This window comes from Hyperolius riggenbachi, chromosome 7, assembly GCF_040937935.1.
Source record: "Hyperolius riggenbachi isolate aHypRig1 chromosome 7, aHypRig1.pri, whole genome shotgun sequence".
Lineage (NCBI taxonomy): Eukaryota > Metazoa > Chordata > Amphibia > Anura > Hyperoliidae > Hyperolius > Hyperolius riggenbachi.
This window is the reverse complement of record NC_090652.1, coordinates 22,975,947-22,991,340: the sequence shown is the minus strand read 5'-3', so window position 1 is coordinate 22,991,340 and position 15,394 is coordinate 22,975,947. Positions and strand designations below refer to the sequence as shown.

The 15,394-nt window shown below is 46.1% G+C and overlaps 2 protein-coding genes across 2 annotated transcripts in view; both read right to left on the bottom strand.

The window, feature by feature from the left end:
* The window catches only part of LOC137524151 (zinc finger protein 84-like), a 62,325-nt gene that overhangs the window by 7,550 nt on the left and 39,381 nt on the right, over positions 1-15,394 (bottom strand). The window lies entirely within an intron of this gene.
* Positions 531-15,128, bottom strand: LOC137524152 (gastrula zinc finger protein XlCGF66.1-like). The gene is made up of 5 exons (XM_068243726.1): positions 14,950-15,128; positions 13,022-13,122; positions 11,913-12,077; positions 11,706-11,829; positions 531-616 (listed from the first exon to the last, which is right to left on the bottom strand). Exons 1-5 carry the CDS (start codon positions 14,999-15,001, stop codon positions 612-614), a joined length of 447 nt encoding a protein of 148 aa, XP_068099827.1. The 5' UTR covers positions 15,002-15,128; the 3' UTR covers positions 531-611.

Below are 15,394 nucleotides of genomic sequence, written 5' to 3'. Positions count from 1 at the left end.
CCCTATTCTCATTGTCTGTAACCTTGTTGTCCAGCACTGTGTAATATGTGAATACAATAAATGACAATAAGCCTGGAGCTGTCGGTAACTAACAAACTGCCATTCAGTAAAATGTACAGGCAATGGAGCCAGCCAATAGGAGGAGCCACCCCGCCCTGCTACTCCCTCCATTGGTACCGATATACTCCCGGGCGGGACATCAGAAAGTAATACACAAGATGCTAGAGCAGGACATATTCATAGAGGTTTCATCTGTAATCCTTCAGACAGGAACAGGGAAAGACCGATACACAGAACATACATGATATACCGAATGCGGTACTTTACCAAACGATTATTTTTTACCAAACAGCTCTTAGTGAATTGAAGCCAATGTGAAGGCCGGAGGGATGGTGCACATGGTCTTGTCTGGAGCACTCAATAGGTGGGAAATGGCCCTGGGTGTAAGCACATTGCTATATGTGGCAATGGGCAAGGCTGATTGTTCACCTGGAAGTGGCATCCCTGAGTCACTGGTCCCCATCATGTCACTCTCCTCTGCAGACTGCTGCTCCTCCTTCACATGTGTCTCTTCATCATCTCCATCCTCCAGCTTCACATCTGTCACTCTTTCACTCTAAACACAGAAAATAACAGGAAATAACACTGTTACAATGCAGGCACTGATGAAGTGAGGTCATTCCATATGGAGTCAGTGTTGTGTTTACAGCCTCAGTTCCATCTACCTGATGAGGGTGGGGGATGGTGGGATCTTCTTGTGTACAACCCTGGGAATAAAGAGGACCTGTATATCTCTCCGGTGAGGTTCTGTTACTGGATCCACCTGTAGGGAACACACAGGGGTGGAAAAGGCAGAAATATAGGATTCCTCTATTACAGCATAAAAGTGATCTCTGCCATGTAGTCCCAGTGACTGCTGTACAGAAGCAGCTTTGTGTGTGGCTGGGGGAGCTCTGCAGTGTATTGCAGCTCACAGACAACTAACCCATGCTCTATAATAAGCTCCTTATTAGATGGGGATTTCCAGTAGCCTGCCCCCACAGCACGCCTGCGAGAGAGGTCCTGACCAAATCGAGAGGAGGACCACACTTTGCAAGACTCAGCCACCACTAGCAGTTGTGTGTGAACGAATCTGCTAGACACCATACACACAGATTTCTGCGCTGAAGGGATATCTGTCCCTGTCTATGGCAGTTACAACAATTTCATGAACTGCTGTCGAGCTGTATGCCATCAGGCTGGCGTTCACATCTCTTGGGTCAGCCACAGGCTTTGCTGGCATAGTAGTGACAAAGCGGTGGCTGCTGCTGGCACATTAGGGGCACAGTGCTGATGGGCATCTGCTCCTCCCTCACCCGTCACTGACTGTTCTTTCCCTCCACTCCTCCATCGGGACTCCTGTGGCAAAGTTCCAAAGTCCCAAAGTAATTGCTATAGGAAAGGACTACAAAAAAATGGCCACCAGAGAAAAATATGTCTGCACATACGTGCGTATTTGCAGACATATTTTTCGTCGCCAGCCATTTTTAGTAGTCCTATAGTATTCACTATGGTACTCCGAGAGAGCAGCGAAACATGCTTGCCACAGCAGCGACCTGCGGCCCACATGTATTGTATAATAGAGGCTTCTGGAGCACCTGAAAAGGCTCTGCAGGTCATGTTTGGCCCGTGGGCTGGACTTTAGACATACCTGCTGTAGAATAACTGACAACAACATGCAGCACAAAGAGCCTGTATTTAGTACAATGACATAGCCATTAGCAGCACTGAGCAGATGACAGAAATGATGCATACCCATGCATAGTGTATGGAGACGTTCATACAAAGTTCACGCATACTGGCGTCAACAACCGTTGGTGATCTACCAATAATACAAATGGTCTCACATGAACTATAATAGCAAATTTGGAATAAAAGGATTAACCTTCCTGGCGGTAAGCCCGAGCTGAGGTCGGGCTATGCCGCCGGAAGGCACCGCTCAGGCCCCGCTAGGCCGATTTGCAAAATTTTTTTTTTGCTACACGCAGCTAGCACTTTGCTAGCTGCGTGTGCAATCTGATCCCCGCCGATCCGCCGCCGCCCCCAGACCCCGTGCGCTGCCTGGCTAATCAGTGCCAGGCAGCGCTGAGGGGTGGATCGGAGTCCCCTTTGACGTCATGACGTCGGTGACGTCATCCCGCCCATCGCCATGGCGACGGGGGAAGCCCTCCAGGAGATCCAGTTCTTTGAAGAGGTGATCGGAGGGGTTGGGGGGATGCCGCTGAGCAGCAGCTATCATGTAGCAAGACCTTGTCTCGCTACATGATATAAAAAAACAAAAAAACAAAAAAAAACAAAAAAAACGGCTGTGCTGCCCCCCTGGCGGATTTTAACAAACCCCCAGGAGGGTTAAAGAGGAACTCCAGTGAACATTTTACTGTTGGCAGGTGATGTAGCTACTGCATGGTTTTTGGCAGTTGGAAACAGCTGTAAACAGCTATTTCCCACAATGCAACAAGGTTCACAGACAGGAAACTGCCCAAAAAAGTGTGAACTCTTCTTGTGGGAGGGGTTTCACCACAATATCAGTCATACAGCGCCCCCTGATGGTCTGTTTGTGAAAAGGAATAGATTTCTCATGTGGGGTATAAGCTACTGATTGGGATAAAGTTCGATTTTTGGTTGGAGTTTCTCTTTAAACTGGACAGACGGTTCATTTTGCCCGAGTCAATTTTGTTCACGTTTCTAAGTTGTTGGGTTGTGTTTTAGTGAATAATTATCTGATGATTGGTTGCTAAAGGCAGCCATATATCAAGAGATGATGGGCAGATTCGACCAGGAGGCAAATCTCTCTCTGATCAGAGAGAGATCTATCAGCTGCCCATACACTGTAGGCCGATTCCCAATCAATTTCATGCTGAAATCAACTACGAATCAGTCATGTGACGCTGCATCCACCACCTCGCCAGACCGACGATGTCCCCCCAATGGTGAATGTGCCCCCCCCCCAGTTACTATGCATTACCAGTCCCCTTCCAGCACTGCTTCTGGGCTGGGTCCTTCATCCATACACACACCCCACATGGTTTTTTTTTTAACAAATCAATTTTTATTTTGAAAAAAACACACAGAGAGAAAAGCATGTATACAAACAGAAGTAGAAGCAGCAGTGGGAACACTGCGCCCAAAAACACAGGAGATAACATCTCATTGACTCAAAATATAGCAGCATTTAAGAATGGAACACAGTAACTTATGATACTAGTACATATGTTAATGAGATAGATATTACTGCATATAGCGACCATGGTATTCAGGATTAGCATAGTATATATGTTCTTACACAGAAAACCAACTAGCATTGCTCACTCATAATAAGCAATAGGAGGACCTTTCACATAGACACAGTGTCCCCGAGAAGGAGAGAAAAAGAAAAGTTAGAGAAGGAGAAAGAAGAAGAAGAGAAAAGGTGAAGGAAAAGAGAAGAAAAAGAAAAAGAAAAAGGACTCCGATCCCACCCCCCCGGCCACACACCACGGCACCACCATTTCCAACAGTCCCATCCGTGATATTGTAGAGAAAAAGTATAGGGCGTTAAGACTCCACATCTGAGCCAGTTGTGGAAGGGTTCTCACACCATGGTGTCCAGATTTTCTGGAATCTTAAAGGGCAATTACGGTTTTTATACGTCAGTTGGTATAGTGGAAGGGCCCGATTAATAGTGCGTTTCCACATATTTATAGAGGGCACCTCTTTCCCTTTCCAAACCCTTGCTATTTCTTTGCGTGCATAAAAGCACAGTATACGAATTAAGTATTGTGTATATTTATCATATGTTGGTTCTTCAAATAATCCCAGCAATGCGAGTTTGGGCGTGCATTCGACATATGTCTCCAATATTTCATTTAAAATATCAAAGACACCTTTCCAAAATATGCTAACCTTTGTGCAGCTCCAAAACATATGATAAAAAGTGCCATTCTCAGCAGAGCATCGTTGACACAACGCACTGTTAGCACTACTAATATTGTGCATTCTTACAGGAGTGAGATATGTCCTGTGCAGGAATTTGACCTGCACAAGCCTATCCCTAGCCGAGATAGGAACTTTCACAAAGTCAGCCAAAATGTCCTCCCAATCAGTATTGTCTAGACCTGGAATATCTAAATTCCATTTCTCTTGGCAACGAAGAATCTTTTCATTATTTTGGGACATCAGGTCTGAATAGATTACCGACAGAGGCTTGTCCAGATGCTTTGTCAGAAGAGTATTTTCAAGATGATGCACCTCCAGCACGGGCGCACCCCCGGGGAACTGTGCCGTGAAGGCATGCCGGAGCTGGAGGTAACGGAAGAACATCTTGTTTGTAATAGAGTAGGATTGCTTCAGTTCATCAAACGTTAATAATGTACCGTCTTTAATAATATGTTGTAGATTTTTAACTCCTGCCACCGCCCAAAGTTTGGGGTCAGGTATCTGAGTAAAGTGCACCAGACTAATGTTATCCCATATTGGTGTATAGGGGGATATTAGTTTCTCTGCCTTTAGGTATCTAGTCGCTTCAGACCACACTTTGCATACTGTTTGCATTGGGACTGTGCAGCGTTCGTCATTACTTGTGCCCCTATACAGTAAAAGAGTGAGTCTCTCGTAGGAACCCAGACAAGCCGCCTCAGTCACCACTGCAGGGTTATAGTTATCTTGGGAAAACCACCATCTGGCTGTAACCAATATCGCAGCATAGTAATATAATTGCATATTGGGAAGGGCCAGACCTCCTTGATCAATAGCTAGTTGTAACGTATTAAGAGCAATTCTGGGAACTTGTCCTGACCAGATAAATGATGAGATCAAGGAATGGAGGTTTTTAAAGAGTTTTTTAGGAACAGCTATTGGTGAATTACGAAGGACATATAGAAATTTGGGTAGAAAGATCATTTTAAAGATATTTATTTTCCCAATAAGTGAGAGCGGTAGGTTCTTCCAAGTCTGGGATTTCCTACGGAAGGCCTCAACAACCGGCTGTATATTATACCTAATATAATCGTTCACAGAGTTGGTTATTTGAATGCCCAAATACCTAAATTGAGTCACCCCATGTAGAGTAGTAGAGGGTATAGTAAGCTGGGATCCAGTCAGTGGCATGATGACAGACTTATCATGATTGACCCTAAGGCCTGAAAATGTGCCAAAGGTTGTAATAATATCAAGGGCCGAAGCTAATGAGTCATCCGGGTCATTTAAATATAATAGGGTATCGTCTGCATATAATGAGATCCTTTCTTCAATACAACCCACTGGGATACCCTTAATGCGGACCGAGTTTCTGATTAAAATAGCCATGGGCTCTATGGCAAGAGCAAAAAGGTACGGTGAGAGTGGACACCCTTGACGGGTACCCCGTTGCAACTGGAATGGATCAGAGATGGTATTACCCGTTCGGATTTTAGCTTTAGGATTATGATATAAGGCTTGAATCCATTGAGTAAATTTAAAGCCAAAGCCGTATCGGCTCAGGACCTCCCAGAGATAGGGCCATTCCACAGAATCAAATGCCTTCTCGGTGTCCAGCGAGGCAACTACTCTACGACCGGACACCGAGGAGGACAATGATATATTAGTATAGAGTCTACGCAAATTAATGTCAGTGCCCTTATTGGGCATAAATCCAGATTGGTCCCTATGGATAAGAGAGGTTATCACTGGCTTAACCCTGTTTGCTAGTATCTTTGCTAAGATTTTGGCATCGGTATTAAGTAAGGAAATTGGCCTGTATGACCCGCAGTGTGTTGGATCCTTCCCTGGCTTTAATATTAAAATTATTATTGCTTCTGAAAATGACGCAGGGAGGGGGTGTCCCTCCAAGATATCATTAAATAAGGAGCGTAATTTGGGAGCTAAAATGTCAGCATAGCACTTATAAAATTCGGAGGGGAGGCCGTCTAAACCAGGAGTCTTATTTGGTTTAAGGTCAGCAATGGCCTCTTGGACTTCCTCAATAGAGATTGGGCTGTCAAGGAGCGTTTTTTGTTGGTCTGATAAACATGGCATATCTATATTATCTAGATAGTTAGACAAATCTTCCGGGGCATAGTGGGCTCTAGAGGAGTATAGGGTTTTATAGAAGGCAGTAAAGGTTATATTAATTTGCTCAGGGTCAACCAGGAGACGCTGGTTATCGTCCAAAATGGCAGGGATGGCTGTAGGCACACTAGAATCTTTGGACAGCCAAGCAAGCAGTTTACTATTCTTATCGCCAAATTCAAAGATGCGCTGCGTTTGATGTAGGAGTATATTTTTGGTTAGAGATACTTGAGCCAGTCTCCATTGCCGAATTAACTGTTGCCAAGATCTCCATGAGTCAAGAGAGTTAGAATTGGTAAAGATCTCTTCAGCCTCTTTAGCTTTACTTTCAATGTTTAATATATGCGCCCTGGAGTTGGATTTAAATGCTTTAAGTTCAGTCATGTATTGACCTCGGATGACTGCCTTCCCTGCGTCCCATACAACCGGAGCAGAAGTAGAGCCAGTATTTGTATCCCAGTAGTGTTGCAGCGCTTGTGATATTTGTGGTTGGATTAAGGGTTCGGTTATATAGAAGCGAGAGATTCTCCACAATCTATCTCTGGGCTTAGTGGAGATAGTTACTGTGTGTAAAACAGGAGCATGATCTGAGATACCAGACGGTAAAATGTCTATAGAGTGTACCTGAGATAATATAGGAGGGGTAGCAAAGGCCAGGTCTATGCGGGACATAGAGTGGTGTGCTGAGGAAAAGCAAGTAAATGCTTTGTCCATGGGGTGCTTCCACCTCCATAAATCCTGAAGGTGGTGACCTTCAGCCCAGAGCCGTAAGTCATTCCCATCTCTAGTGGAAGTACTAGTTCTGTCCATCGCAGAGTCCATAGTTAAATTAAAATCCCCCATTATAATAAGTCTGTCACCATGCCACCTAGAGGATCTGGCCACTACATCATATAGAAGTTGTTTGTTCACAGGTGGCGGTACATATACTCCAGCCATAATATATTCAAGACCATATAGTTCAAAATTAAGTAAAACAAAGCGTCCTAAGTCATCACAGCACGAATCTAGAATCCGCAATGGAACAGATTTATGAAGAAGTATTGAAACTCCCCTGGAATATGAGGAGTATGTTGAATGATAATGCTGTGATACCCAAGGGCGCCTAAGCGATAATATTTTATTTCCTACCAAATGTGTTTCAAGTAGAATGCATATATGCGGAGTATACTGCTTTAGATAATTAAAGACCAGGGACCGTTTAATCTTGGACCCCAACCCTCTTACATTCCAGCATAGACATTTAAGTGTATCCATTGGTGATATAGACTGATATTGGCAAAGCATAAAATGTATTAGTATCCAAGGACCTAAGTAGAAGCCAGACTGTGCGTGACCTGAAGACGGGACCGGAGCCAGAAAGGAAAGAAGGACAGAGAACAGAAGAGACAAACAAACTCCCAACACCCCCCCACCCTACACCTCTTACCAGAACGACAGGAAAGAGCATGTCTGCGCCCAAACGGACCAACTGTGTCAGAGATGGTAGAATCTAACTACCAAAACCACCTCTGTGGGGAAGCGGACAGCATGAGGAGCCCCCCAGCCCGAATCTCCCAACCCAACCGGGGTTGAGGGTATAAGACTTAAACGACCTAAACACAACTAGCAAACAGTTAAAGTGTGTAGCACAGTAGCAGTACCAGAACAACCATATATGTCAAGGACCAAAATATCAGGAAAACGTTTATACATACCCCATACACCTAGTATTAGCGGAACATTTAACGGGGATATACATACAAGCATGGTATAATATAGACTTGAGACCCGGCCAGCACATGAATTGCGGATCTGAGCTCACAAAGAAAACCCACCCCATATTTATAGTAGATAGGTATAAAGGACTTTGGCTCATATAAAATATAGTATATATTGCAACAAGGGTATGGAGAGAGAGGGCAGTGAATGCGCATGGATATACTTATATAAAATTTGTCAAGAGCAAATGGACTACAGGGTAGAGAACATTATAACATAGCTCCTATGTATAGCATGTTAGGACTACGTTGATGCCAGCCCCGTCGAACAATTGGGTTGCAGTGACCTCTGCTGGTCATTATTGGTAGTATAAGTATAGGGGGTTAGCAGAGTAGTCATTGCGTGCCAATTATATTCCCTCGCCTATATCTCCCCAAATATTAAGCAACCTTAAACCAAATAAAGGCTGTCAGAATCTCGTATTTGGGACAGTGATGGACTCTGCTGGGTGAGGTCGGCAGTCACTTCAAGTGAAAGGCAGGGTGTTGAGTGCTCAATACACGTTAGCTCAGTCTTGTCGCAATATGTGTTTCAGACTGTAGAAGGCTAAAGTCCAGACTGCAGTTATATATATTCAGAGAGGAGCTAGGCACAGAGAGACCCATAACGTGTCTGGTCCTTAGGCCACATGCCCACACATAGCGCACACCCAAGTACTCGGACATCCCCTCAAACAGTTATGCCAATTATATGCGTGGCATTATTAAGAGTGAGAGTACCCACACTTCCTAACCCAGCCAGAGAGTCCCGTTCCACTATAACGTGGAAATAAAGAACAGTAGTACCAATACCCAGTATTGACCTGTAATAAATAGCATTTCCCCATAGGAGACACATATGATAGTGCATGCAGGTAGTGCAGAGACAAGCATAGATGTTAATTGACGTGTAGAAGCAACAGAAATAGAAATACATGGTGCACCCACACAGGGTATATAACTCGGACATATGCAGAACACATAACTTGCATGCATCAACTCAGCGGTTCTCCGCTGTCCAAATATTCCCATGCATTATTTTTATCCGGTAATGTCATAAGAGATAGGAAGTCACATACACGTTTGAATCGGTGCACTACCCATAAATCATTCATAGACTAAGGAGCCGCACACACACTCCAAGCTTTGCAGAGAGACACAGAAGCATTATCTAAAATGTATCCATATGCATAATGGCGGGTAGAGCCGTTAGTAGAATGGCGCGCAAACCCATGTCGAAGATGGCGCGGGTGCGCCATATGATTTGGCGACAAGTTGAGCTGACCCCATTAACCATTCCCAGCCCGCATTCACCCCCACAATCAACTTCTCAGTGAGCCCAGTCCGCATACCACAGGTTATATAGACATATATATATATAGATAGGTCGATCATAATAATAAGAGTGCAGCCACAACACACATACCGGCAGATAGGTCACATTCTAAATTGTCTACATAGTGTGTTATTCCCTTGGCATCTGCAAAATAAAACACGGGGTAAACATATATATATATCTAAGGAGTTTGGAAGTACTCTGGACATCATAAGGAGTGAAGTATAATCTCCTGCAACTGATCACAACGTAGTAAGAACAATGTGAAGTAACGTAACAGTTCCAAGCTAAAGAGCATTTCAATAAAACGAGGATAATGAACCATAGAAAAAATATGACAGTCTATATTTGTAGTCTCCCGTTGTTGAAGAGCCATATAATATATCTTGTGCGTTAGAATGAATCCATAAAAAAGGGAAGGGAAAGAAAAAAAAAAAAAAAAAAACATGACTCCCCGAAAAGAGGATCAAAATATTGAACAGGTAGGTATATGGGGGAAGTTCAATCCTCTGATGTGGCCACGAAATATCTGGATATAGCAAAGTCAAGTGCTACCTTTACTTACAGTTCAGAGAGCAGTAGTCCTTGTCACTTTATTGTTGCAGTTGTGGGAGCGACTCAATCCAGGTCATCGCAGCCTCTGGAGTCTCAAAGAACTTGGTTCCTTCTCCGTGCTCCACTCTAAGTTTGGCTGGGAAGAGCATGGCGTAGGTTAAGTTGCGTTCACGCAGTTTCAATTTAACTTGCGCAAACGATTGGCGCTGCTTTTGGGTCTCCGTTGTAAAGTCAGGAAACAACATCAATCGCTGATTCTCGTAGAACAGATCCCCTGCCTTCCGTGCCGCCATCAGGATATTATCACGGTCTCTGTAGTTTAGGATTTTAAAGATGAGGGCCCGCGGAGGAGCGCCCGGAGGGTTCTTTTTTCTCGCAATCCTATGTGCCCTCTCTATCACGAAAAATTGAGAAAAAGTATCTTCCGGGAGAAGGCGTCTAAGAAGTTTTTCCACGAAGTCAGGAACATCTTTCCCTTCACTGCCCTCAGGTAAACCGAGAAGACGAAGGTTATTCCTTCTGTTCCTATTCTCGGAATCGACTGCCTTATCTTCCATAGTTTTCAATTGGCGCTTCATGGCAGTAATGTCGGTGCCATGTGTCCGGACAGTGTCTTCAGTGTCTGAGGTACGTCTTTCGACATCTCCCAACCTCTCCCTGATTGTAGTCATATCCTGTCGCAAAAGCCCCATACCGGTATCTAAATGATCAATCTTCAGTGTTAAGGCAGACTGGCATTTTTGTATCGCCTCCATTATAGTGCCCACGTATGGTGGAAGCGGCTCCTGCTCCTCCTCCGCCATCTTAGGATCCATTTCCTTTTCGTTCTTTTTATTAGTTTTCTGTGCAGTCGGAGATGGTGGCGACTGTCCAGATGCTTTGGACTTGTCTCCTTTCTCTTTATTACCCGACTTATTCCGTTGAGACATTGCTGGTGTCTCGTAGGGGTGATATCTCGAGGAAGAAGGCTTGTCTCGGACAGGACCCGCAGTGCCACACCAGTCAGGGGAAGCAGAGCAGATTTCCGCAGATCCCTCCGGCGGGGGAGTACACCAGTCCTCCAGATTGTAGCCGGGTAAATGCCAGGTACTGTAAGGCACTTTTAAATCAAAATCTAGCTGTGTCTAAGTAGTTAGGATAGTAGCAATTAAGATCAGGCAGCGGAGCTCCTCACTGCACGTCCGCTCAGGTCGCCATGTTAACCACGCCCCCTACACCCCACATGGTTGCCAGTGTACAGATGGGCACATGTGACGTCATTGGCCTGAAAATAGTCGCATCGTTGATCGGGAATTCACTTGGCCACTCCAATTTTCATCTGATTCAACAATAATCAAATCGGATGGTGGATTGGCCGCCAAGTCACCTGATGTATGTCTAGCTTAAAGGACTTACGAGGCCAGATTTGTAAAAAATACATTAAAAAAGTTAGATACCTGTGTGTGTTTGCAAGGCACGGAGGACGCCGTCCGCGCCCTCCGTGCCGTTCCGCCTGGTCCCCGCTGCTTAATATGCCCCCGAACGGTCCCCGACCGCGCGGCCCGGGTCGTGCTCCCCAGCCTGTACCAAGATGGCCGCCAGAGCTGGCCGTGGCTGCGCAGTCCGCATAGCCGCGAGTGCGGCTGCGCAGCTCTAAGGCCAACCCCCTGATCCACGTAACAGTAGCGTGGATCGGGGAGTTGGCCTTAGAGCTGCGCAGCCGCACTCGCGGCTATGCGGACTGCGCAGCCGCGGCCAGCTCCGGCGGCCATCTTTGTGAAGGCTGGAGAGCCCGACCCGGGCCGTGCGGTCGGGGGTCGTTCTGGGGCATATTAAGCAGCGGGGACCAGGCGGAACGGCACGGAGGGCGCGGACGGCGTCCTCCGTGCCTTGCAAACACACACAGGTATCTAACTTTTTTTTATGTATTTTTTACAAATCTGGCCTCGTAAGTCCTTTAAGTGTATATTTCCAGTTTAGCAGGTGCTTATCAGATAATGGGGATCTAAGTGATTCCACAGAACTTCTCTTACCTGGTGTTGTGAGGGGCGGCTGATTCTCCATCATGAAGTCCTTGTAGAGGTCCTTGTGTCCTTCTAAATACTGCCACTCCTCCATGGAGAAATAGACTGTGACATCCTGACACCTCATAGGGACCTGGCACACACAACAATAGTCACTATACACACACATCCCTTGCTGATGCTGCATAATGTCTCATAATCCTCAGCACTGCTCACCTGTCCTGTCAGCAGCTCAATCATCTTGTTTATGACTTCTAGAATTTTCTTCACATCGTTTCTCTGAGGTGTCAGGGAGTGAGGTGGAGGCACTGAGATGGTGGATGGGCCATGAAGATGGCTACCGCTAGTCTCACCAGATGTCTTCTTCACTACTTCATACTCCTGTGTAACAACACACAGTAACAACAATCACCCTGTACATTCCCAGAATCCTCATCACCTCTCCAGTCAGCCCTCCCAGAATCCTCCTAACTTCCCCAGTCAGCCCTCCCAGAATCCTCCTCACCTCTCCAGTCAGCCCTCCAGGAATCCTCCACCTCTCCAGTCAGCCCTCCCGGAATCCTCCTTACTTTTCCAATCAGACCTCCCAGAATCCTCTTCACCTCTCCAGTCAGCCCTCCCAAAATCCTCTTCACCTCTCCAGTCAGCCCTCCCAGAATCCTCTTCATCTCACCAATCAGCTCTCCCAGAAACCTCTTCACCTCTCCGGTCAGCCCTCCCAGAACCCTCCTCACCTCTCCAGTCAGCCCTTCCAGAATCCTCCTCACCTCTCGCCAGCCCTCCCAGAATCCTCATCTCTGCAACCAGCCCTCCCGGAATCCTCCTTACTTTTCCAATCAGACCTCCCAGAATCCTCTTCACCTCTCCAGTCAGCCCTCCCAGAATCCTCTTCATCTCACCAATCAGCTCTCCCAGAAACCTCCTCACCTCTCCGGTCAGCCCTCCCAGAACCGTCCTCACCTCTCCAGTCAGCCCTCCTAGAATCCTCCTCACCTCTCCAGTCAGCCCTCCCAGAATCCTCCTCACTTCTTCAGGCAGCCCTCCCAGAATCCTCCTCCCCTCTCCAGTCAGCCCTCCCAGAATCCTCCTCACCTCTCCAGTCAGCCCTCCCAAAATCCTCCTCACCTCTCCAGTCAGCCCTCCCAGAAACCTCCTCACCTCTCCAGTCAGCCCTCCCAGAATCCTCCTCACTTCTTCAGGCAGCCCTCCCAGAATCCTCCTCCCCTCTCCAGTCAGCCCTCCCAGAATCCTCCTCACCTCTCCAGTCAGCCCTCCCCAGAATCCTCCTCACCTCTCCAGTCAGCCCTCCCCAGAATCCTCCTTACCTCTCCAGTCAACAGGCAGATGATCTCCAGGCTGAGCATTACTATCCTCTCAGTCATGTGACTCTGGTCCTCATCCATCCTCATTGATATGGTCATGTGACCTACACAGGGGGGAGAATAGACTGAGGATTATCTGGCCTGTAGGACTATATAAGGATGGAGATGTATGACATGTGCTGCACCCCCAGCAGGTCACAGACAGATCATTATACTGGATGATAATAAGGATCTCATTTTGTTTACATAGGTAAGACCAGAGCTCTCTGCATTTCTCCCAGCCAATGTCATTTAACCCGCTCTTGGTTACTGTGTGAAAAAAAAAAAAAGACTAGAAATTGTACGGGTGGGGGTGGGGGAATGTTGTTACAGCCAACCTGATTAGGAAGCTAATTAAAAAAATGCTTACTGAAAGAAAACTTCAGGGAATCTTAAAAAAAAACTGATCTACTTACCTGGGCTTTCTACAGCCCCTGGAAGCGTATGTGTCCCTCGCCGAGCTGCAGTGAGGGACACGTAAGTGTTCAGGGGCTGGAGGAAGCAGAGGAGGAAGGAGGTCTGATATTTTTAAAGGACGTCTGTAGTGAGAGGTACATGGAGGCTGCCATATTTATTTCCTTTTAAGCAATATCAGTTCCCTGGCTGTCTTGCTGATTCTCTGCCTCTAATACCTTAGCTATAGCCCCTGAACAAGCATGCAGCAGATCAGGAGTTTCTGACATTGTCACATGTGACAAGATTAGCTGCATGCCTGTTTCTGATGTGGTTCAGACACTACTGCAGCTAAATAGAGCCTCAGGGCTGCCAGGCAACTGGTATTGCTTAAAAGGAAATAAATATGGCAGGCTCCAAACACCTCTCGTTACAGTTGTCCTTTAAGATTTCCCTGGTGTTTCCTTTAAAGCCTAATCTACACCGTACAATTTTGCATCAGATCGATGGATCTATTGGATAATTTCTGACCGGTTTAATCAGATTCCGATCGATTTTGTGATCGATTTTGGGTACTTATCAATGCAAAATCGATCGGAAACAATTTGGACGTCTACACACAATGCAATTTCTTATTAGATCACTGGTCGATCTGATGGAAAATTGTACTGTGTAGATGGGGCTTAAAGGACACCTGAACTGAGAGGGGGATATGGAGGCTGCCATATTTATTTCCTCTTAAAGTGGACCTGGACTCTTGCACAGGACAGAAGGAAAATATAGAGAAATGTACCCTGTATAGAGAGTTTAGCCTGTACAATTCTCCCTCATCTGTGTCTAATGGCAAGTTGTAATTTGATCTCTCTCCTGTGTCACCTGACTGCCACGGCAGATAAGCTCATTTGAAAGCACAGGATGTTAACAATATGTCTGCTTCCATAAAAGCAGGAAGTAGAAACTGTGCAGATTTATTGCAGGATTTGTATCAGCTGTAACAAAGAAATGCTTTTCTTTAAAGGTTTTTACGCTGTTGCATATTTTTTAGGAGGTGAGATAAAGTTCTGAGTTCAGGTCCGCTTTAAACAATACCAGTTCCCTGGCTATTATAGGGCAGTAACTGCACCTTATAACACTAACTGACACCTGTGTGGTTACCAACACTGCTATTTAGCTGCATTAGCCTATAGCTAATGGGGGAAGCATCACAATGTCATTCTAAAGCTTTTTTTTATTATTGGGTCAATAAAACCTAAGAAGCAGAAGCACACACACACACACACACACACACACACACACACACACACACACACACACACACACACACACACACACACACACACACACACACACACACACACACACACACACACACACACACACACACACACACACACACACACACACACACACACACACACACACACACACACACACACACACACACACACACACACACACACACACACACACACACACACACATATAAATGCCACACTTACTGGGGTGGTGATAATGGCAGTTGGCAGCAGACACAGGCAGCCCCTCCAGCATAGAGGGGACACAGGCAGAGCTGCTGCAAAGTCTGGAGGAACAGCTGATTCACAAAGGGGGTCTCTACACCATGTGAGGGTCCCCCAAACACACAGCTCATTCCTCTCCTCCTCTTCCCACTCAGCATTCACACACCTGGCTGCAGGGAGGCTTCTCACATGGCTGGGGCGATACACATTGTCCAGAGCAAGAGCAAGCTGGGGGTGTGGCCTCCTCTCTATGGCTGGGAATGCTGGGCTTCAGCAAAATGGCCGCCACTGCTGAGGTGTGCAGCTCGTGCTCTAGTGTTGGTGCTATGGCAACAGCTGCTGCTTACATCATTAATGTGCGCTGGCTTTCCAACAGGAAAAATTAACCTCTTTTCATCCGTTTCTAACACAAAACCCGACCCCT

Bases quoted from the DNA above. Each gene is read 5' to 3' on its own strand.
- LOC137524152 (XM_068243726.1), bottom strand. From the start codon at position 15,001: ATGCTGGAGGGGCTGCCTGTGTCTGCTGCCAACTGCCATTATCACCAC. The intron at 12,078-13,021 runs GTAAGGAGGATT...GTTGTTACACAG, and splicing joins TCTGCCTGTTGACTGGAGAG to GAGTATGAAGTAGTGAAGAA. The intron at 11,830-11,912 runs GTGAGCAGTGCT...TGTGTGTGCCAG, and splicing joins TTGAGCTGCTGACAGGACAG to GTCCCTATGAGGTGTCAGGA.